Source organism: Leiobunum rupestre, chromosome 11 (assembly GCF_980474605.1).
Source record: "Leiobunum rupestre chromosome 11, qqLeiRupe1.1.hap1, whole genome shotgun sequence".
Lineage (NCBI taxonomy): Eukaryota > Metazoa > Arthropoda > Arachnida > Opiliones > Sclerosomatidae > Leiobunum > Leiobunum rupestre.
In genome coordinates, this window is record NC_143394.1 from 42982896 (window position 1) to 43005658 (window position 22763).

General features: G+C 39.8%; 3 protein-coding genes across 3 annotated transcripts; all 3 read right to left on the reverse strand.

Annotated features, from left to right (window-relative positions):
- Nucleotides 1–2753: 2753 nt before the first annotated feature.
- mRpS29 (mitochondrial ribosomal protein S29) lies at nt 2754–4754 on the reverse strand. The gene is made up of 10 exons (XM_090163237.1): nt 4401–4754; nt 4243–4347; nt 4076–4184; nt 3922–4014; nt 3640–3857; nt 3502–3581; nt 3300–3438; nt 3131–3226; nt 2959–3070; nt 2754–2898 (listed from the first exon to the last, which is right to left on the reverse strand). The coding sequence occupies exons 1-10, from the start codon at nt 4557–4559 to the stop codon at nt 2813–2815; spliced, it is 1197 nt and encodes a 398-aa protein (XP_090019363.1). The 5' UTR covers nt 4560–4754; the 3' UTR covers nt 2754–2812.
- Nucleotides 4755–14020: 9266 nt separating this feature from the next.
- Nucleotides 14021–17071, reverse strand: LOC149922912 (uncharacterized). Its single transcript, XM_090162324.1, has one exon. The coding sequence runs from the start codon at nt 17069–17071 to the stop codon at nt 14021–14023; it is 3051 nt and encodes a 1016-aa protein (XP_090018450.1).
- Nucleotides 17072–17313: 242 nt separating this feature from the next.
- LOC149922913 (uncharacterized) lies at nt 17314–19683 on the reverse strand. Its single transcript, XM_090162325.1, has one exon. It carries the CDS (start codon nt 19681–19683, stop codon nt 17314–17316), a length of 2370 nt encoding a protein of 789 aa, XP_090018451.1.
- Nucleotides 19684–22763: the final 3080 nt, after the last annotated feature.

Genomic DNA, 22763 nt, shown 5'->3' on the forward strand with positions numbered 1-22763 from the left:
TATCACAATTAACGAGATTTACAACCAAACTGATTTTCATAGTTATTGCGTAATCAAGATGTTTTCTCGGCACAGAGCCCTCTAGTGTCTAAAATATGCTAGACTTCCGCTAAGCCGAAATAACAGGTTTCCAATAGATAGGCGGAAAATTAGGCTAAAATGATAAAAATTAAAAAAAATTATCGGCGCCACGAGCCCATGTTTTTTATCACGCGTGATTCGCACGCGGGCTTCTAAACAAACGCTACCTGAGAGCAAAAGTCAGGTAAGTCGAGATACGTGACTATTGAAAGAAATTCAAAATAAGAATCCTTGAGTGTTTTTAAATTAAGGTGACTCAGTACAAAATTTCTAATGTATATTTTCAGTCTATTTTTATCAATTTTCATTATTAGATTAGCATTGTTATTACGCTAGATTTCGAACTTAAAACTGGTTTTTCTCAAATAGGGGTTTTCAGACTTGCTTGACTCTTGCTCTAAGGTAGCGCAAAGCCCAAGCCCCTCGCGACTCCAGAACGTGCTCTTCGATATACGACTTAAATTTTTATCAAAAAGTAGTCATACAAAACGGTAAGTCGCGAGTCCAAGTCACAGCTTGAAGAGAGTATCAGTGCCGAAAAAAGGTTCGGTTAGAAAATTAGAATTAAAGCAATATTAGGAAGTGTCATACTTATGATTGTTATGTTACTTATGGTATTAGGGATGCACCGTTTGGGTAGAGCCGATATTACAAAGCGTTGCCTACGTTATTTAATCGATTAACGTAGGCAACGGATCAAATCATTGTAAAAGACGGTTCAGTACACTATCATAATATTTTATTCTATTTTTTTATGAAAAAAAGTTTGCAAGAGCATATCCGAATATGTTTCTGTTCATTTTACGTTATACATATTTTCTCTCACAAATCGTTTTTATTTGTAAAAAAAAAGGTATGATCTAGCGTCTGAAGTCTGGCGTACAAGGCGCGGCCAAACAAATAAAATATTATCATTAGTTAATCGGCAATTTTCTTACTTTTCAATGGTCTTTTTAATACCAGTATCAACCAATTTCCAGCTTCGCTTAAGCCTTTTTGGCTGATACCTATATTAGAAAAATAGGCTGATATATCGGTGCATCCCTACTATATATATTTATGTTACTGGTATTTCCTACGTTTGGTTAAGTTACGTGTATTGTTTGGCACTTTTTACTACTTTATTTTAAATGCTTTTTTTTAATGTCGCACTACCTTGGTATTAAAGCGCAAAATCAAAAACTTCTAACCTAGTCAACCATACCTCTAAAGCTATGTTCACACATATGTAGTAGGAAACGATTTCAATCAGTTTAAAACAATTTAGCCTGTTTCAAATCGATATAAACGCAAAGTTTGAACATGGCTTAAGAAGTCCAGAGGTACTTTAGTAGATGGAGCTAACATGGGAGTCTTAGTAAGGGAAGAAGTATATATCTCTTAGAGAGAAGTACTCAACATCCTCCTATAGTGCTAGTGTTATTATCTTGAAACATGTACCTTTGGGGATCCCATTGATTTTTACGGCAAAGTAATATTGACAGTTACTTTTGTTCCATGACATGGTGTACAGATCATCGGTTTGGAGGGAATTTCATGCCCATTAAAATCTGTGTCGAGCCTATGAAGGTACATGTTTCAAGTTAATAGCCTACGGTTAGCAAAGGGAGCTGTTAGCTCTTAATCCTGGTTAAGGTCTTGCGTTATTTTCCAAATTGGCAGTGGCTGCATTCCTCCCCATAGTAGGAATGATTATGATAAATTGGTTTAGAAAACTTTAGAGTAATTTTTGTGTAGGAACATCATAAGTGTCAGGACTATGTTAAACAAGCCTGAATTGCAGCGTGGCTACAATTGGAGTGAGAGACCAATATTTGATCCTGCGGGCAGCAAATAGAAAAACTAGAAGTTAGATTTAGTAGCAACTAGGGGTGTGTGAGCACTCGCTTAAATCGAGTACTCGAATCGAGTTCGAGCTCGAGTACTCGGCTCGAAAATCGATAACCCTTGTCCAGAAACTCGCTGAACTTTCGAGTTTAAAATTGGTTCAAGGTTAAACTCGATAAAGACTCGTTAAGCAGTTTTCGTATTAACGAGTTTCAGGGCTATGCGAGCACTCGTATTAACCGAGTACTCGATAAAAAATGGAAAAACTCGCCCAGCTTTCGTTCTTCTTATCCAGTTTCAAAAATATTACGTCATAGCTCTCCACCAATTAGGGCTCTTAAAAAACATTCGACGTCATACTTTATCAGCTACTTTTTTTTCATTGGATCATGTGACAGATTTCTAATTTTAAATTGTCATGTGATGTTTAAAACAGCTAGCATTGGCTGTGTTGTTTTATTTACTTAGAACCATTGTGTGATAATAAATATTATGCAAATTTTTTTTACGAATATTAGATCTTAGTTATCTAATTAACTCTTTTAATATATTAAAACTCCCAAATGTAATGGTTCAATAGAAACTTGTTAAGAATTTTAAGACTCGTTAAGGGCTCGAAGCTTAGAAAAGGTGATATTTTAAAACTCGTAAACTCGCTAGGTTTTTCAAACTCGAACTCGAACTCGATAAGAAAATTTATAAAAACTCGAACTCGACTCGGTAGTCAAAAATTGATACTCGCACACCCCTAGTAGCAACGCAAATTGACAATGCTTAGTCGTAACTTACCAAGCCAAAAATCCTTATTTACGAAGACCCTTTAAAGACAGTATTAGGGTACCATGTCAATTTTTATTTAAAATTTTACAAACTATCCTAGTTAAACAACTTATCTAGAGATTGATTATCGATACGAGCAAACATTCATAAGGTACTCTGGATTTGATCCGCTCAAAAAGATTAATTCCTCAAATCCATTTTCTAATTCAACTGGGTAAAAATACGAAATTTAAGAATACTATAAATTACATTGTTTGAATATTAGTTTACTTTCTTTCCTAAGGAAATGGCGATCCACATAATAATTCAGACAGCTTAAAATCTCTTTTTGGGTGTAATTATTAACTTTGACAGGAATAAAAGGTTCTAATAGTTCAAAACCCTTAAAGAAAAAGCTTAATTTGTAACTACACTTAAATTTTTCTGATAAAGAAATAATTACCTGTTTATTAAGTAAAGCTCGTGGAGTATAAGGCATATCCTGGTTAAAAAACGGTGAAGCTAGTGGACATACTGTGCAAACCACTGCACCATTGTTCTAGTGTAACAATATTTTAATTAGATACAGAAATTTTCTTCTTTCTACCTAGTAAATAATATTTACTAAATACCCAATCATTGTCCAACAGTTTCCGAAAGCTTCGCACTAGATTAAAGTTTTCCGGTTTTTGGGGGTTTTGATCAGCGAGATGCATTATGGAGGGCATAAATATTGCGTTTAATCCATCAACAGCCACCAATAACTTAAATCTGAAATTTAAAGATTTTAACTTACAGAATTCAAAATATCATAATACAAGCTAGTTTACATACTTTCCAGTTTTAGTTTGCTCTTTTAATTCCTTTAAAATAACAGCAACACAATCCGTAGAATGATTACCTCTACTAATACCCTAAACATTTTTATTCCTGATTAATTTACGAAGAGTTAACAAATCAATTTTTACGTACATGTTCTACAATACTAAGGATAGTATCGCCAGCTTCCGTGACTTCTCTTTTACTCCACCTGTATTGACTACTACAAGTTAGTTTTAAATCATTTAGAAGTTTAAAATTTTGACATCGAAAATGCTGAAGCCATGTATTGGCGAAGATAGGAGAATCCAACCTGTCAGGATTTCTCATGGATGGAACCGCATCCCACGGACGAAAAGTCCATTTACGTGCTTTATAATATTTAAAATCAATCTTACAAGATAAAAAAAACTCAACTATATGTTATTATATTACCCCATGGGACGTGTAAAATTAACCAATTTGATACACTTGCATAATGAAGAATGTGAGCCAAGCACAAAGTTTTACCCACACCAGCTGGTCCATCTAAGAATTTTTGTTAAGGGCATACGTATTTTAAGTTAATTTTAAGTAAATTCAAGGATACACATAACGTAACGGTTTACAGGCTTTGAATAATCCGCATTTTTCAAATATTCTATTATTTCAAGGGAAGGTGAACGAACCATTAGGCTCATTTCGTTGAAGGTTGTAATCTAACATCATAGGTATGTAAAATCAACTGAGTTCGCAGCACTACAAGTGATTATTTACCTGTTTCCGGTAAAGAGTTGAAAACCCTCCATGTTGATAGAATTCTTTTGAAAATTCTGGATCGATTTTATAAAATTTCCCAATATGCTCTACTCCATGTTCCGTCTATAAAACAAATACATTTTAATAGTGTTTTACGTTTGTTTTTTATAACTAACAGGATCGCTGGCTAAAGTTCTATGAGGAGCGAAATCGCTGCCAATGCCATCTTTTTCTGTCAAACTTGGACTCTCTGTTGACGATTGTCTGCAAGGCGTTGTATTTACTTTAGCGAAACTAGACGTTGTTAATCTTAATGCCTTCTTTAATGCTCTCATATCTTAATTTATTAAAAAACAAAGTAAAATAGAATCCTTCAGCAAATCTAATCGTCAGGACTGGTCCTGTAAACAGTAAACGGGTCTTTTTTTTTTATATATACATTACAAAGTGGTGTCTACCCAAGGCCTTAGGCACCAGCCGTAAACTGGTCTCACGATTGACGGTTTTGTAACGAAGCGTTTACCTACTTCCAGCATGATGATTTATGATTTATTAATAGACCCGTATAAAATACAACTCTTTTGAAACAGAGCGGCTCACCACCATATGTGGGCGCATGGTAAAAAAAAAAACAAAAAAAAACTCCATTTTTTTCCACGAAAGCCAGTTTTCTTAGACGCTACAGAAGAAGCACTTTTCCGAAGCTTAGACAAATATTTCCAAAACTTTTTTCCCATTGATTTTCCCGACTTAACAATATCGTTCTCGACTCGCTTATTGACTATCTTTATTTTTCGAGCTACCATCTCCTTAACAGCTTTCTTCGTCTGAAGTAGGGTGGTCCATTTAGCACGGATAACATCTTCAGTTTGCCCCTGGGACTTAGCTTTCCTGTGGTCACGGCTAGCCTGCTGTCTTGAATGAATAGCCTTAGCAATCTCTTTATCCCACCATTTCTTTGGAAGGACACCACGTTTCAAAGTCTTCGAGGGAGACTTTTTCGCTAGATTCATTCGAACAGCTTTCAGCAATGCTTCAATAAAGGTATCATAGCTAGGAGCACTTGTTAGACCAAAGGCCCAGTCTTCCATCATATCACGAAAATTCGCCATGGCCTCTTCGTTATCAAAGTCCCAAAACTCCTTTTGCGTGACACAATTAGGAGTCGGAACTGGGCAAACCCGGGAACCAGGATTTGTTTCAATTTCACATATGACCAAGTTATGATCGCTTCCCAAACTCGACTGCCCTGTTTCGTCAATTTCCATAAGTAAGACTTTTTGAACAATATCTTCACTAAGAAGAATGTAATCAATGGTAGACTTGCTGGTCCGATTGTTCCATGTCGTTCGTCCAACACAACACTCCAACATGTTACCAAATGTGAAACCATGTACTTCCGCAAAAACTCGCAGCAGCTCACCATTTTCACACTCATAGCCATCAAACTCCGCCAAATGACCATTCATGTCACCACCAATACAAAAGCCTCGAAACCCATTTGATGTGAATTCTAAGATATCTTCACTTAAGCATGTATAGATTTTCTCATTCCATACTCTAGCTCCTTTTCCAGTAGCACAGTAAACCAAGGCAATAGCCATGTCCGGTTGGGACTCATGGGAAAACCACACATGCTCAGAGCAGGTCTTCAGTACCTTAAGCGAACCATCGTTACGAGCAAGAACTCCAAGTCCACCACCTTTTTTCACACTACCCACTCGATTTACTCCAAACCACGATAAACCAGGAAGCGTAGGTGGCAAATTGCCGTCCCTCAAATGCGTTTCTGACAGGCAGAGAAAGTCTAATTTATTATCAAGAATTGTTGTGGTAACTTCCATCCACTTTTGTTGCGAGGATGCTTGCATGTTCAGGTAACCAAACTTTATAGAACTCTTTACACTATATACAGACACGAAATTGGTACGTTTTTTCCCACGTCGATTTCCTCTGCGTACCTTGTGAGATCGTTTTCGAGACCCATGGAAGATGGTTACATCAGAGGACGGGGTGACTTGCCGGCCTACCGAACCTGGTTCCCCGAAGACAGGCCCGGTGGCACATTTTTGGATGCACCACCACTTCGGTTGGACTTCACGGAGAGACCATTCGAGTGCGGCAACGTTTCTGTCTTTTGAGTGTCCGGAGGCAAACTCTGGAGAGCGTTCTTTGACTCGACCCCACCACTTTCCAACGTTGCCGGGGTGCTTTGCGACTTCACTCTGGTAGTGAAACGTTTATTCTTCCAAAGTTGAAATTTGTAGAACATCCTTTCCTCAGTAGAGCGGTCTGGAGCAAGCCTGACCTGTCTATATTCCAGCACTTCATTGGTTCGTAGTTTATCTGACGCATTTAGAATAATTTTCCTACTTTCAGCACTATCTAGCTCAATAAAGACAGGTTTATTTATCTTCTCCATACGTCTGCCAAACCGGGAACAACTTTTCACTGCTAAAGGTATATCATTACCAAGTTCAAGATGTTTCCTTAGCCAATTTTCAGCTCCTTCAGGCGTATCCAAATCATCAAAGGACACTCTGAAAGCCACCATATTAGAGGCTAAAGTATCCACAGTATACGATACTTTGGTAACGAGATTAGCGCTTGAATCTGCAAATTTCTGCGATTGTTCCATCATTTGAGCATGAGACCTTCAAAATGTCGGCCTCTATTAGTCGCTGCCATAAAAGGTTAAAAACGTTAAAGGTTTATTTGTTGATCGTACAAACATGGACTAATCAATACAGGGACGGAAGGCAGAGTAAGAGTTCCCATAGAAAGCCGCGGCCAACACTTGTTAAATGTTTGGCCCCATTTTTACCCCATTTCACTGTAGTTTTTGCTGAGTCAAAAAGGAAATAGTATTGCCGTTTGTCGTCTGCTATATAGCCTGGCTGTTGAAAGGCCCATCAAACCACTGGATAGGAACAGTGTACCTGGAGCTCTTGAGGGGCTCCACACCCGGCGTTCGGTGTCGCGGGGCTCTTGGGGGCGGTCCACACCCGGTTTGCTGGGTCACTGGAGTCCTCGAGGAGGTGTCTCGTGATCGGGGCGCTGGGTCACTGGAACCTCGGGGGTGTTCCATACTTGGCATTCAATATCCTACTGGGGAGGATTTGTGTGGTGGAAGAGGAAGTCACTCTAGTCCTCAGCTGTGCGAGGGTGGGAATTAGGGCAGCCCATGGTGTCGCCTTTTGTTGGGCCATGATGAGGGCGTTTGTTTGCCATATGTGAGCCTGTCTTTATGGCTGTCTCACTGGCCGAACGTTTGTTTCGCAAAGTGCATTTTTGTCCGGCATGACTCTTTGTCTTGTGTGCCGCCGTAGTGCCCAGCGGAACGGCGGGGTACAAATACATAACCTTATGTTGAAAGGCCCAAACTCTGCTCTAACGGTTTCAAGTTGACTTTAATTACAGAATTACGGCGCAAATATTATATTTTAATAGTTTGATTGAACATTATTACGTACACTCCTTTGAATCGGAGCGGCATAACCGACAGTAAAGTGGGAGCTCAATCAGTAGCATAAGTAAATGATAATAAGTAATACACCTACTTAGTAAGTCATAAACAACAAATTAATAATAAAAAATAATTAAAAAACACACAAGAGATAATAACTTTTCTTTAGTCCTATAACGGCCAACTTTGATGACGCGCTGCTGTTCGTGCAACCACGGCCAACTTTGGTAGCGCGAGAGATCAAACCTGGCCGTGGTGCAACTTAAAGCCGAAAATTCCACTAAATACCTTAGAGGGCGGGGTGGGGGGCGAACGTACCATAGGGATTCTTTAGTTCTTTAGTTCTTTATTAGCTCAACAAAATTTCAGAGACCCATTGTTGAAGATAACCGACGAATATTGTTTATCTACACAGCGGGAAAGAGAACAAAACCACGGAGAGATGTTTTTTTACTTTATCTCTCCGCTTTATTGTCATATTTGTTTTTTTAATTTTTTTCCCCGCTCGGGTTTTAATATAAAACCTTTCACACTGCGTATCAGCATGAATCTATTTAACCCATGAATATTCAACTGGAATACCCTAGGTCACCTCTGGCGACGCGTGGGGCGGAGCCAATTTATAGTGACGGAGTCGAAGTAGAACTCAGCCTTAGTTCCTCAAATGACGCGTTATGGTTATGTTTCCTTTTTGCAGTACTTATCATTAATCTATTTAAATAAATAGATCTATTTCATATTATTATTAGAATAGATTTTATTAGAATAAAATGATAACAGAGCATTTATTATTTAATAATAATATGGCAAAAATTGACTCAGGTTTTCTTCCAAAGTCTCACCGAGGCTTAGCTTTTCAGAGATAGTTTGTATGTTTAAATTGTTATAAATCTCACAGACACTCGATAGCGTAAGATTGCTTTCAAAATATCGGAGTAACATTCCTTTTTAATTTATATTTTTATACTAGAAAGAATTATAACTGTAAAGCTTATTTTGAACAAAATAACGTGAACCGTACCTGAGAAGTCATTTCGCGGCTATTCTGCTCTCCGAGCTCTCGTAAACTATCTGGCGCTAAAATGACATCATTTCCGAATTCGTTCTTATTGGCTTAAAGAGTAAATCACTCGTATGGCGCGAAAATAGGCTCCGCCCCACGTTCCCTCAGAGTATACCGTGGCTTATGATAGAGTTGGATATTCATGGGTTAAATAGATTCATGGTATCAGTGTGTCACTAATTTACCAGCTTTCAATCATGGAACTTGCTCTTATTATTTAAATTAAAACCAGTTTGTCGTTTACTCGAGTTCTTGATCATCACTGCGAAGCGCTGCTGCTATAAAACTTCAACACCCATCACGTCAAGACAGTGAGAAATGAGATATGTACAGTCAATAAGCAAAAACAATATACATACAACGAAAAAGGGTAATAAAATTTGAAATAAAATAGCTTGAGAGATAATGTACACTTAGTCATAGAGTTCGAGATAGTTCGCCAACTCCTTCCGGAATTGAGTTTGAATGGGAATGCCCTTCAGACGATCTGGCAAGGAATTCCAGTCCCGAATGGACGAGGGAAGGAATGAGTGCTTGCGGCACGCAATACGGAATCCCGGAGGCACCACAGACACCGTGCGGAGATCGCGGGGTTTACGAAACCACTGAGAGGCCACCGCGGAAAGAGGCGCAAGGGCACCTCCGTGGCGGTGAACGACAGAGTTTACCAGAACTAGGCGCCTAAAATGGCGGCGTGAAGCGAGCGTGTTCCATTAGGAATTAGTTAGAACGTTTGTCATACAAGTGTCCCACGAAAAGCCAACGCTCGCCGCGAAACGAAGAGCACGACGTTGGATAGACTCAATAGAATGGATCCCGCTTGCCGAGTTGGGGGCCCAGACCGCTGAGCAGTACTCCAGGATAGGAAGGACATAAGTTTTTATACCCAGAGTCTTAGTGGCAAAAGAGCAATGGGCCAGATGGCGCTTAACGAAGCCCAGCGCGCGAGCGGCTTGGGAGGTGACCCGTGCAACGTGGGTAGCCCACTCCAGGGTGTCGGTGATGGTGACGCCCAAATATTTCTGAGAAGTGACAACCTTGAGCGCGCCACCATCGATGCGATAGACGGACACCACGGGTGGTTGACCGGAGTGACGAAGGCAGAGCATGGCGCATTTCGCAGTGTTCAGAGGGAGCTTCCATTGTTTGCTCCATGTAGTGATGGCGTCGAGATCCCCTTGCAGGAGTTGATCGTCATGGGACGAAAAGATCGCCCGGGATAGGGCCACATCATCAGCGAAAATGTAGAGGGTTGAGACAACATTATCCCCAATGTCGTTGATGTAAATTATGTAGTAGAAAACGCGGGGAAAATCACTAACCCATTTCTGTAACATTAGAACCAAGTTTAGTAAGCATTATGGTATATGTACCGTAAATATGAAGTATTATTTTAAAATAAAAAACCATAATTATTTACCTTTAGCGGTTCATAAAATGTCTGACTTTTACAGTGGCGAAATAATAGAATCATCAATAACAAGTCGGCCCAGGCCGTAATATTAGTTCCACATCAGTGTATTCGAGTGGGCAAACCCATACACCCTTAATATCGTTTGATATATAAATTGCCATCCTAAGTTAAAGAGTGGATGCCGCCCACCATCAGGAGACCCGGGTGGGCAAACTGATAAAAAGCTGTTGAGCCCATGTGATTTCCTATTGTTTGATATATAATTTACCATCATATGTTAAAGAGTGGGCACCGCCCACCCTCAGGATACATGGGTGGGCAAACCAATACAAAAGCTGTTGAGGCCATGTGATTTCCTATCGTTAGATATATAAAATACCATCCTAAGTTGAAGGATTAAAACTTGGGCGCCAGCCACCCTCAGGATACGATGGTGGGGAAAGCAATACAAAAGCTATATTGAAGAATTTTTTTTTTAAATTAAAAACCACTGTATGTACAATAAAATTTAAGTTTTATTAAAAAACTAGACGACTAGTTTCGTTCCCGTTAAAAAATACAAAAGCTGTTGAGGCCATGTGATTTCCTATAGTTTGATATATAATTTACCATCCTATGTTAAAGAGTGCCCACCCTCAGGATACCCGGGTGGGCAAACCAAATTAATCAATACAAAAGCTGTTGAGGCCATGTGATTTCCTATCGTTAGATAGACGGAAAGTATCAAAGGTAAAATAGGTAAGCAAAACACGACGAACATAATTCTTTTAAATTATTGAAATTAGTGGAAATATGATTTAAAGAAATTCTTAAACTGGGATTCTTTTTTTTTTTTTTTTTTGAAATCCACACATCGGTGTCGACCCTTCAAGGCCTTAGACACCAGCCCTCAATAACTGATTAATCAGGGCGAGATATGTGTAACGGCCACGCCAACGGGGGGATACGTGGGGACAGGGGTGGGGACACCCGTGGCGGAAGTATGCCGACCACCCGTTGGGGGATTGGTGGTCGTCCTCACACGGCCATCCACAAACTCTGCCTCCCGCACGCCTGGGATTACAGGAGTGAGCCACTACTCCCGGCTTAAACTGGGATTCAAATGTGTTTATTTTAGGAAATTTATATCAAACATTTTTGTAGTTTAGGCACCAAAGGTCATGTAAATTCGCAAATTCATAAAAAAAATACCCATGCATTTATTAACTTGTTTTTTTCGATAACTCTCCCTTTAAGGGGTTTGGTCGGAGGGGGCGGAAATTCCGTCCATAGCAATAGTCCCACTTCGATATATAAATATATATATCAATGTGGAACTAAAAATGAATCCGACACATGCGCAAAACGTATTTTGATTCATTGCTTGATTTAGCATTTTTAAGAAACTGGCTCAATCAAGCAATGAATCCGACGCATGTGCAATACGGATTTTATGACGTCAAAAAGTCGGCAAATCTAGCCAATGAGAAAATGGATTCATTACTTGATTGAGTCCCACATTAATTAAAGAGTAGATTATATATAGAATGTAACCCTTCAGGTTCACATTCCCCCACTTACATAATTTGATTTGATTGTGTTATTTACTTTTGATATTATATTTTCCCGGTACTCTTGACCAATATTTATTAAGCCCTCGATGAGTGCAAACGATCTGGTCTTGACCATTTTGTTGTGTGTATATAGGGTACTTATTTAGCTATTTATTGATCGTTATTCTTAAGTATTCTTAAAGTTCAATATATCCAAAGTCTTAGAATTTGAATATCTAATAATTAAAATTAAAGCGTAGAAGCTCGTGCATTTATTTAATTTCAAGGAGCACGCGCGAAATCGCTCGAGCCAATTTACTCTAAAATATCCAGACGCGCGTGGAACTTTTTAACAAGTTGAATAAGACATAGAGTTTATGCTAACGTCTATAGCAGATTTACCTAATTATTAAATTAATTCAATTAATTAAGTTGTTTTGCCAACCATAACCGTCGAAAACCACAGTCAGGGTACCATGAGAAATTGTAAATTCCTATAGCGGACAAACTCGTCGGCGGTCAATTCGTCGTCAAGGGTAACTCGTCTCCGGACATTTCATCATCGGACAAGTTGTCGCGTTGAAAATCGCGCTAAATAATTTCAATCGATAATTTCAGGTTTTTTTTCTTTTAACTAAACTCTCCGTTTTGAAAGAGTTCACCGTGTTTCTTATTGCAAAATTATGTGTAGCTAAAATTTAATTAATTTTTTCACTTGTCCCCCAGTTTAACCAATGAATGACACTCTGCGATTAGAGCTCTTCTATGGCACGCCAAACCGGACAAAATTCTTACTTCACACTATTGTATACCTTTCTACTATATCTCATACTTTTGTCTCACAAGCTAGCATACTTTACGCAAACGAGCATACTTTGTACACGCGAACTACCATACTTGACACTCGCAAACGTTTGTACTTCTAACACGCGAACTATCATACTTGACACTCGCAAACGTTTATACTTCTAACGCGCGAACTAGCATACTTGACACTCGCAAACGTTTATACTTCATACGCGCGAACTAGCATACTTGCGACGCTCAAACTTGTATACTTCGTACGCGCGAACTAGCATACTTGCGACGCTCAAACTTGTATACTTCGTACGCGCACGCTTCTGCGCAAGCGAAGGGTTTTCGCCGCCATTCGCTGGCGCGTTATTTGAATCTAACCACTTTACGGCCGGATTTCAAATTTCTGCGGCTTCAATATCAGAAGTAAATGAACCGATATTATAGAAATAGCGCTCAGAATCGGAGGGCGTTTTCCTTATGAAAATGCTGAAGAAATCGAGTCAAATAAATGCTAATTTCCATCCCCGTCTTTTGACGTGATAATTTTGTTTTCGGCCTAGGAGCGCGCAAAATTTCAAATTCAGGGTCAAAATGTATCTTCATAAGGAAAACGCCTCCAACATGGGGAGTATAGCAGTCTGAAGCCTAGAGTTCATTTACTTTTGTCAATATCTAATGCCAAAGGAGGAGGCAAGCGGTAATATTTCAATTTGAAAGTATTATAACATATATGGTATATAATATTATTATATTATATGATTATATATTATAATATAAAAATATTACATGTAGTGTTATGCTAAATTAAACTAATAATCAATAAAAAAAACATTTCAATGAAACTAGAAAAGTATTTAATATTATCATTCTGATATTACATCTTAACCAAAATTTGTTAAACCTTCAAAATATTTTAACCTTAACAAAAAATAAACACGAAAAAAATAAACAGGAGCTTGTTTCAGAAAATCTAGTTAATCGATTTACAACATTTTAGTAGAGATTTATCCCGAAATTTCCGTCATCTGATAGTGGGTTTATATCTGTTAATTAGTTCCGTGGGAGAGCTGATTTTGAAAACTCTGAAACCGACTGAAAAATCTCAAAGTTTACTTATTGTGTTTAAATAATTGGAGTTAGTTTAAAACGTAATAAAAAGTTTAATATGGCATGGTTAAAACAGATTACATTAGCTCATTTGGAGCTGCGCTAAATTTGTGACCCTTTCGGTCCCGCGTAGTTAATACAGTTCTTTTTACAAAAAAAATGCCCTTTCTTCTCAAGCAACGTGGAAATTTTTGGAGATAAAAAAGGGGGTTTTAGAAGGTGGCTCCCGCTGGTTCACCGGACGGTCGAGTTTTCGGACGTCCCGTTCCAATGACTCAGCGAACGCCTCCCTTCTTTACAATGGGGTTTTTACAACATTTTTACTTGGTATATTTTGGCCTATTATATTTTTCTACAAACTCCCCCCAAATAATGAGCAATTAATTAAAGAATGAATATTATTTGTCTGAATTAAATTATACATTGTTATTTATTTCCATAGCGTAGAGTAAGGATGTAGGACGCCTAATAACATTTCCGTTGGGAGTGCGAACTAAATAAGACCTTACGTACTTGTCACGCCCTATTATAATCTTGGTTATAACACCCAACTTCCACAATTGTTTATGGATTTTTTCTTCCTTAATTATAACTACGTCTCCTACTTCCATTTCCTTATTATATCTTTTGATCTGTAAATGATGGGCATTCCGCAATTCCATCAAATATTCTTCCTTCCATCTTTTACCCAAACGTTCAACCAGCGCGTTACGCGACTTTAATTTTCTCAGCATTTGTTTTTGAGAGTTTGGTATGTCAGCTTCTTTTGGAACGTATGACGGTAAACAGGTGATGCGTCTTCCGATTAAAAAGTGAGACGGTGTCAGGGGGGTCGGCTCTTTGGCTTCGCTAAATAAATAAGTCATAGGACGAGAGTTAATGGTCGCTTCTGTTTCTACCAACACGGTTTCCATTTCCTGGTACGTCAAGGTTGCACGCCCAAGAATTTTCTTCAATATAGTTTTTACAGATCGGACAAGCCTTTCCCAGAAGCCGCCCCACCAGGCGGCTCTGTCGGCGATAAACCTCCAGCTTATCCCTTTAGCTCCGAAGAATTCTCGAGTTGCATCGTCCTTCATACTATTCCACATAAGCTTCAGATTTTCGCTCGTTCTTATGAAAGTCTTTGCATTATCTGAGTAAACGATGTGTGGGACTCCTCTTCTGGCTACGAATTTTCTGAACGCCATCAGAAACTCGTAGGTGGTTTGGTATGGTACCAACTCTAAGTGAATGGCTCTGGTTGTGGCGCAAGTGAATAAACAAATATACAACTTCATCACGTCATTTCCGACTTGGACGTACAATGGTCCGGCAAAGTCTATTCCGGTAGTTAAAAACGGTGGTGTGTTATCTACTCTCGCTAAAGGCAATGGCGCCATGGGTGCTTCTCCATGCCTGGCTTGACTTCTACGACAGCACATACAGTTTTGAATGACGTATTTGGCTACCTGTCTTCCTGAAATGAACCAGTATTTTCCACGAGCTTGCGTCAGTGTGGCTTGCAGTCCGGAATGAAAAATTTCCCAGTGGCTTCGCCTCATTAGGAGAAATGATAGACGTTGTTTCTTGTGAAGGATTACTGGGTGCTTTTCATCCTCCGTGAGCCTCGATTGATCTAGACGCCCTCCAACGCTTAGAAGTCCATTTGAATTTAATTTCGGATTTAGGGTGGCGATTTCCGAGTCGTTCTTGATTTTATTTCCTTCTGATAGCGCTCTGATTTCTTTGCCGTAATCTTTAAGCTGCACGTTTGTTATCCATTTTATTTCAGATTCTGCCATTTCCTCCGCGTTAATTGGTCCATTTTCTACCTCTTCTTTCTTCATTTTCTTTATAGCTCGAGCTACGTAGGCCGTTATTCTGAAAACCTTGTTAATTGAATTATACTTCTGCAGGTCAATGAGATTGTCAATTGAATTTTCTAATTCATCCTTATCTTTCTGGATAGCAAGAACGGTTTTTCGGGCTTCAACTTCCAGGTCTGTGTACTTCACTTCTATTTTGTCAGCTGGCCAGTCCTCTTTGTTATTCTTCAACCATGGTGGTCCTTCTTTCCAAAGGTCGTTCTCAACTAATTCTAAAGCCTTAGATCCTCGGCTCGGTACATCGGCGGGATTGTCTCTACCGGGACAATGTTTCCAGTTTTTGGGATTGGTCAATTTTTGTATTTCCTTGACTCTATTGTGAACAAACGGTCGGTAAGCATTGTTGTTTCCCTTGATCCAAAAAAGCGCGATCATTGAGTCGCTCCACAAATATTCTTCCATCGACTCTTGTTTGAAGGTTGTCCTAATGTTTCTTAAAAGACGAGCTCCTAGTAGGTAAGCCATTAGTTCTAGACGTGGTAGTGTGAAATCGCTGAGAGGTGCTACTCTAGCTTTGCAGGTTATGAAAGAAACTCCTTGTTTTCCCGAATCTGTGACGTATCGAAGGTAAATAATCGTAGCGTACGCTTTGATGCTTGCGTCACAAAATGCGTGTAATTCTTGGCTTATTATTTTATTTTTGGGATAGTAGCATCTTTGAAGCTTGACCTTTCGAATATCCGGCATTTCCATAAGCCATTGTTGGAATTCTGTTACATTAATTGGCGACAGACTTTCATCCCAAGTGACCTTATCAATCCATAACTTCTGAAAAAGCATTTTTCCTCGAATAACATATGGTGCGAGCATACCGATTGGATCATAGATCTGGGAGACGGCGCTAAGTACGTGTCGTTTATTCGGCTTGGTGTTTTGTAACGCCTTTGAAAGGTTAGCAAGGTCAAATGAAAATTCGTCCGAGTCTGGATTCCATAATAGCCCTAGGATCTTTTCTGTTATTGATTTTCCTAATTCGATCTTCGTGGCTTCATTTGATGGATACAATTCTCTACCCCATTTCTCTCTCAGCTCCGTTGAATTTGTCTTCCACTTCCGTAAGGTCATGTTGGCTTTTTTCAGAATTCTTGAAGCGGACGTTGAGAGTTCGTAGGCCTGTTGTACATTTTCCGCTCCGCTGATGTAATCGTCCACGTACAGGTCTTCATTTAAGGATTCGACGCTGCGGCTATCTTCTTCGGGTTGTAGTTTGAGGTGTAGCTTGATAGTAGCCGCCAGCAAGAATGGACTCGACTTCACGCCGAAAGGAACGCGTGTCATCCTTAATTCTTGAAAGTCATTATCAAGAATTCGACCTTGATTTTCCTTCACCCAAAGAAACCTTACAGAATCTCGTTCACCCTTTTCCAGCGACACCTGTAAGAACGCCTTCTCGATGTCCGCGGTAATGGCAATACGGTGGGTTCGAAACCTCAGTATAAGCTTCAGGAGATCCGGATTTAAATTAGGTCCGGTAGCCAGACAATCGTTAAGACTAGGTTGACCTTTGATGTTAGCTGATGCGTCCATGACAACTCTGAGTTTGGTTGTAGATCGGTCGTCCTTTCGAACTCCTTGGTGGGGCAAATAGTAAGTACCCATTGGCCAGGGGCGGATTAACCCTTTCGGCGCCTTTAGGCACAGAGAAATTTGGCGCCCCATGGCATTGGTCAGCTTAGGAGGGGCGTATCGGTTTTTAATAAATAAATAAATATATTTTAGTTTCCCCAATCCTTTTCGGAGTTATTTTGAGTAGGGGCAAGCCAAGTACATGGACCGTGGGGGCTTTATCAGAGTTTTTGCGCCCCTAGAAAAATGGCGCCCTAGGCACGTGCCTACTTTGCCTAATGGTTAATACGCCCTGCCATTGGCTTTGCTTCTCTTGCGTCAACTACTTCAACTATTCCCAAACTCAATTGCTCCTCGATGACGGCATTGTAATTGTGGTATAGAATTGGGTCACGTTTAAATCGTTGTACTAAGCTTCGGAATCTATTAGTGGCCAAGGGCAGATTGTTTGGTAGGTCTTCTTTAGGTAGGTTCCATGGTAATTTTACTTGGTATCTTCCATTTTTAAAGGTAGTTTCCCTTTCGAACCTTTCCATTACTTCTTCCTGATTTTCTTCGGCGTCTGGCTTGTCCAGAATCCCTAGTGATTCTAGTTCCCAGTGTTTTTTCATGGTTTCCGCTATTCCCCGTTCTGCTACGCTTATCTTCAAAGTAGTGACAGTTGCGGAATTTACCGAAAAGTCATTTCGGCTGATAGGTCCGTGGATAACCCATCCCATTTTGGTTTCAGCTGCTGCTAGTCTTCTGTCAATCATCTCAATTTTTCCAGTGGCGAAGTCGTAGTAGTGATCTGTTCCAATTAAGAGATCTATGCTGCTAGCTGTAAGAGTATATGGCGTTGGTTCGTCTGCTAATTTGATGTTTCGCGCCTTCGCGAATTCCTGCACTTGGTTGCAATTTACGAGCGTTAAGGTGTTGCATAAGAAGGGCACTTCAATGGCGTTTACTTCTATCACTTCGTCCGGTTCTCTAGCGTTTTGAACTGCTAAACGGACAATTCTTCGAATGGAATTCTTTGGATTCTCGTTCATAAATTCCGTGATTTGAATGGATTGTTGTCCAATTACAGGTAGTCTCAAGATGTGTGACACCTCCTCCTTGATGAAAGTGGCTTGGCTTCCGTTATCCAGTAGACATCGTATCTTCATGGCGTTCCCCGTTTCTTCTGGTGAGCTGACCTTTGCCATTGCCGTTTGTAGAACTACTGTGTCTGTGTAGTTTTTATCCGTTACTGTATTACTGCTAACTCTCTTGGGTTCCGTAGTGGCGTCAAGGTTCCTGTCATCCTCTCTTCGTGGTGGTTTCTCAGTTTTAGCTGTCTTGTGGAACTTGTTTTCTTCGCAGATAACTGCGTTGTGGCGACCGCGACATAATTTACAGTTTTTGAAATTGGAAGTGCAGTAACGTGCGTCGTGACCAATTCTCGTACAGATGAAACATCTTCCTTGGTTTCTGATCATCCTTCGTTTCTCTTCGAGAGTGTAGACTACGCATTCGACGGTAGGGTGCGCTGAGGATTTGCAAAATATACAGTAGATTCGTTGACCTTGATTTACGTTGACGTTCAGGGAATGAGAGCTTGGAGGTTTTGGCCGCAAGGTGGCGCGAGTGTCGTAAATCGGAGGTAGTTGGACTTTTTCCTTTTTTGGCGCGAATTTTTCGCCTTTCGAATTTTTGAGCATGGCGCTAGTTTCCCGACCTTCAACTTCGTTCCTTAGAAACGTTATTAATTTGTCTACATCCCACTCCTCATTACATTTTCTTAACATGCTATATTTTAATCTAATTTCATCTGGTAAACAACCTACGATAGCTGGACATAATGTGGCTGAATTTACTTTCAAATCTAATCCTAAACCCCTTAAACTTCTCAAATACGTTTCGCAAGAATCGTAAAATCGTCTTAAAAATACAATATCATTAGAATTCTCTACTGGGTCTAATCTTAACAACTTATTAATTAAAGAGTGAATAACTAAATCAGTTCTACTATAACGTTCTTTTAACAAATCGACCGCGGCGTCATAATTTTCATCAGATACACTGAACCCCTGTACCGCGCTTAACGCTTCTCCTTCCAAAAAAGACAAAAGATAAGAAAAAGGGGTAGACTTAGACAATGTTCTTCCTTTTACGATTGATGAGTTGAACTGGCTCCAGAATCTCGGCCAATCAGTCATATCCCCTCTGAATTTCTTGATGACGAGCTCAGGTAATTTGGATTCCTCTTTAGTGGCGACGGTTATTATTGCGGGTGGGTTCGATGTCGATGTAACTCCACTAGCGGATGAAGTCGTTGCACCTGTAGTCTTTTCTAGCGCTTTAATCTTTCGTCGGATGGCGTTTTTCTCTATGATGATATCGTCCTGGTATTTTTCTGCTTGCGTAGTTTCCAACGTGATAATCGGGTCGTCATCTATTTTTGTCGTCATTAGGTTGATGATGGTAGCGTCTAAATCTCTTAAAGTCTTCTCCTTTAGTTCTATTAGTGATAGCTGATCTTCGTATTCGTCAATTGTAGCCATCGGATTCGCATATAATTTAGTCAGGGCCGTGTGTATTTTAGTAGTACTTGTTCTAACCTTGGTACGAATTCCTTTATACTTCATGAGATCCGCTGCTCTTTCTTCCGCACTGCTGGCCATTTTTCCCGATATTCCGATAGTTTTATCACTATAAACTAACTTCGCGTTCGTACGTAATGCCCCGGGTTTCGGCACCAAAATTTTATGTTAATTAGTTCCGTGGGAGAGCTGATTTTGAAAACTCTGAAACCGACTGAAAAATCTCAAAGTTTACTTATTGTGTTTAAATAATTGGAGTTAGTTTAAAACGTAATAAAAAGTTTAATATGGCATGGTTAAAACAGATTACATTAGCTCATTTGGAGCTGCGCTAAATTTGTGACCCTTTCGGTCCCGCGTAGTTAATACAAGTGTTCTTACAGTTCTTTTTACAAAAAAAATGCCCTTTCTTCTCAAGCAACGTGGAAATTTTTGGAGATAAAAAAGGGGGTTTTAGAAGGTGGCTCCCGCTGGTTCACCGGACGGTCGAGTTTTCGGACGTCCCGTTCCAATGACTCAGCGAACGCCTCCCTTCTTTACAATGGGGTTTTTACAACATTTTTACTTGGTATATTTTGGCCTATTATATTTTTCTACAATATCTCTATAGATATCCAATAGTGTAGCTTGTGGTAGCTGATAATAACTTTCAAATTCCTACAGGTTCTAAGGCACTGAGTCGTTCTCTGATCCGCCATCGCGGAACATGTATGGCTTTACCAAGCCTTCTTAATCCACCTATTACATACGTTTCCCCAACGTTGTAGGTAGTGTTGAGGAGATTCGTTATGTTTCTATCCAATTCTTCGTCTGAAATAACCGTCTCTTCTTCAAGCATACCGAACTGACGCCGCCGTCTATAAACTGTCCTAACGTTAACACCGATAACACTAGCCGTTCTCGTCCAAGATAATCCCAAGGTATTTCGACACCACTCAAGCTGGTCCCTCGTGATGTTGCATGCTGCTCTGCCAACACTATTTAAACGAACAACAGGGCACGAGTACGGATCACTAACCAGGTCAACTTGATTGCTTAAAACAATTTCTAGCTCTTCTAAAGGTTCGTTTAACGTATTGTGCAATATGTCCAACAATTCTCTCAAATTGTTCATAGTATCATCCGTATTTGGTTGTTGATCAAGTACCAATAAAAACCGTCCAATAATGAAACAGTGCGATTGAAGTCGTCGGTGATTCATTTCCAAAACATTTAAATCCTCACTATGGCGGTATCTCAAAAATGATTGATACAACATCATTTAACCATTTAATGCCATTTTATCCACACGAGATACTTATTGATATCTGAACAAAACAAAATACAATCTTCAGTCTTTAATCACGTGGCATGTTAGATATATATGTTTACTATAGAAATTACTTATATCTTCGCGGCGCAAGCCGTTTCGTCATTCGATAGGGTGCCTTCGCGACACACCAACATTTTACGTTGACCCGTGGGCGCTGCTTCCGAGGTCGCTTTGAAAGTTGAAACCTCAGAGCTCGATAAACATAGAAACCCGAAACGGAGAAAGGTACCCGGTATTTCCCGGGTTAAATGGAAAATATGACCACGAAAACATTCATTGCACCATGAGATTGTACAGAAAATTTGGGCCGCCTAAGTTGGAAATTTTGATTCGTGTAGCGGATATACAAACCGAGAACAAACAAACAAACACTCATCTCTATATATTAGATTTTTAAGTGAATCCCTAAATTTGAAGTTAACCGCGTAAGTGTGGGATTTTAAAATATTTCTACATCATTGAAACTGCGCTTATTGACTGCAAATTAGCGAATACAGGATAAAAGCCTAAGTTTTCCACCTTTTCGCCGTCCAAAACAAAAGTAACGGGGTTTGGTAAAATTATTTTGTTAGGTCAAGAATGTATTTATTTATAAATAAATGTATTAAACTATTAATATATAAAAAGCTAGGAGTAAATGCACTCAGGGTTACTTTATTACGCAGATAACAAAATGCTAAAACTTTATTTTAATTTTGCTGGAATTGTAACTCCGAAAACCGACAAAAATATGACCAAAATATTCGGAAATTACTAAACAAAACCGTCAAAACATCACCCCCCCCTCCTTTCAACTCGGAAAACGGGCACTATTTTTGTGATCAAGATAAATTCAAATTTTTTCTGATCGAAAATAATTACCGCTTTCCTCCTCCTCTGGCATTAGATATTGACAAAAATAAATGAACTCTAGGCTTCAGACTGCTATACTCCCCATGTTGGAGGCGTTTTCCTTATGAAGATACATTTTGACCCTGAATTTGAAATTTTGCGCGCTCCTAGGCCGAAAACAAAATTATCACGTCAAAAGACGGGGATGGAAATTAGCATTTATTTGACTCGATTTCTTCAGCATTTTCATAAGGAAAACGCCCTCCGATTCTGAGCGCTATTTCTATAATATCGGTTCATTTACTTCTGATATTGAAGCCGCAGAAATTTGAAATCCGGCCGTAAAGTGGTTAGATTCAAATAACGCGCCAGCGAATGGCGGCGAAAACCCTTCGCTTGCGCAGAAGCGTGCGCGTACGAAGTATACAAGTTTGAGCGTCGCAAGTATGCTAGTTCGCGCGTACGAAGTATAAATGTTTGCGAGTGTCAAGTATGATAGTTCGCGCGTATGAAGTATACAAGTTTGAGCGTCGCAAGTATGCTAGTTCGCGCGTACGAAGTATAAACGTTTGCGAGTGTCAAGTATGATAGTTCGCGCGTACGAAGTATACAAGTTTGAGCGTCGCAAGTATGCTAGTTCGCGCGTACGAAGTATAAATGTTTGCGAGTGTCAAGTATGATAGTTCGCGCGTACGAAGTATAAACGTTTGCGAGTGTCAAGTATGATAGTTCGCGCGTATGAAGTATAAACGTTTCGGTCTGTCCCTCCCCTGGTTACCCGACCTTATGGAACTTGCGTCTTCGTCGCCCCTTGGAGCGTCCCTTGTTTCTGGCGCTCGTGGATCGTTTCCCAACTCCGGCGGTCTTGTTTCGCTTCCATAGGTCACCTACCCCTCTCTGCAGGACGTGTGCCGTCCTGGGAGATCTCACCCATTTTGTGTTTACCTGCCCCCGCTTTGCCGTTATTAGGGGGGCGCTGATGCGTCGGCTTACCCCTAATAGTTGCTCCCTGCATCAT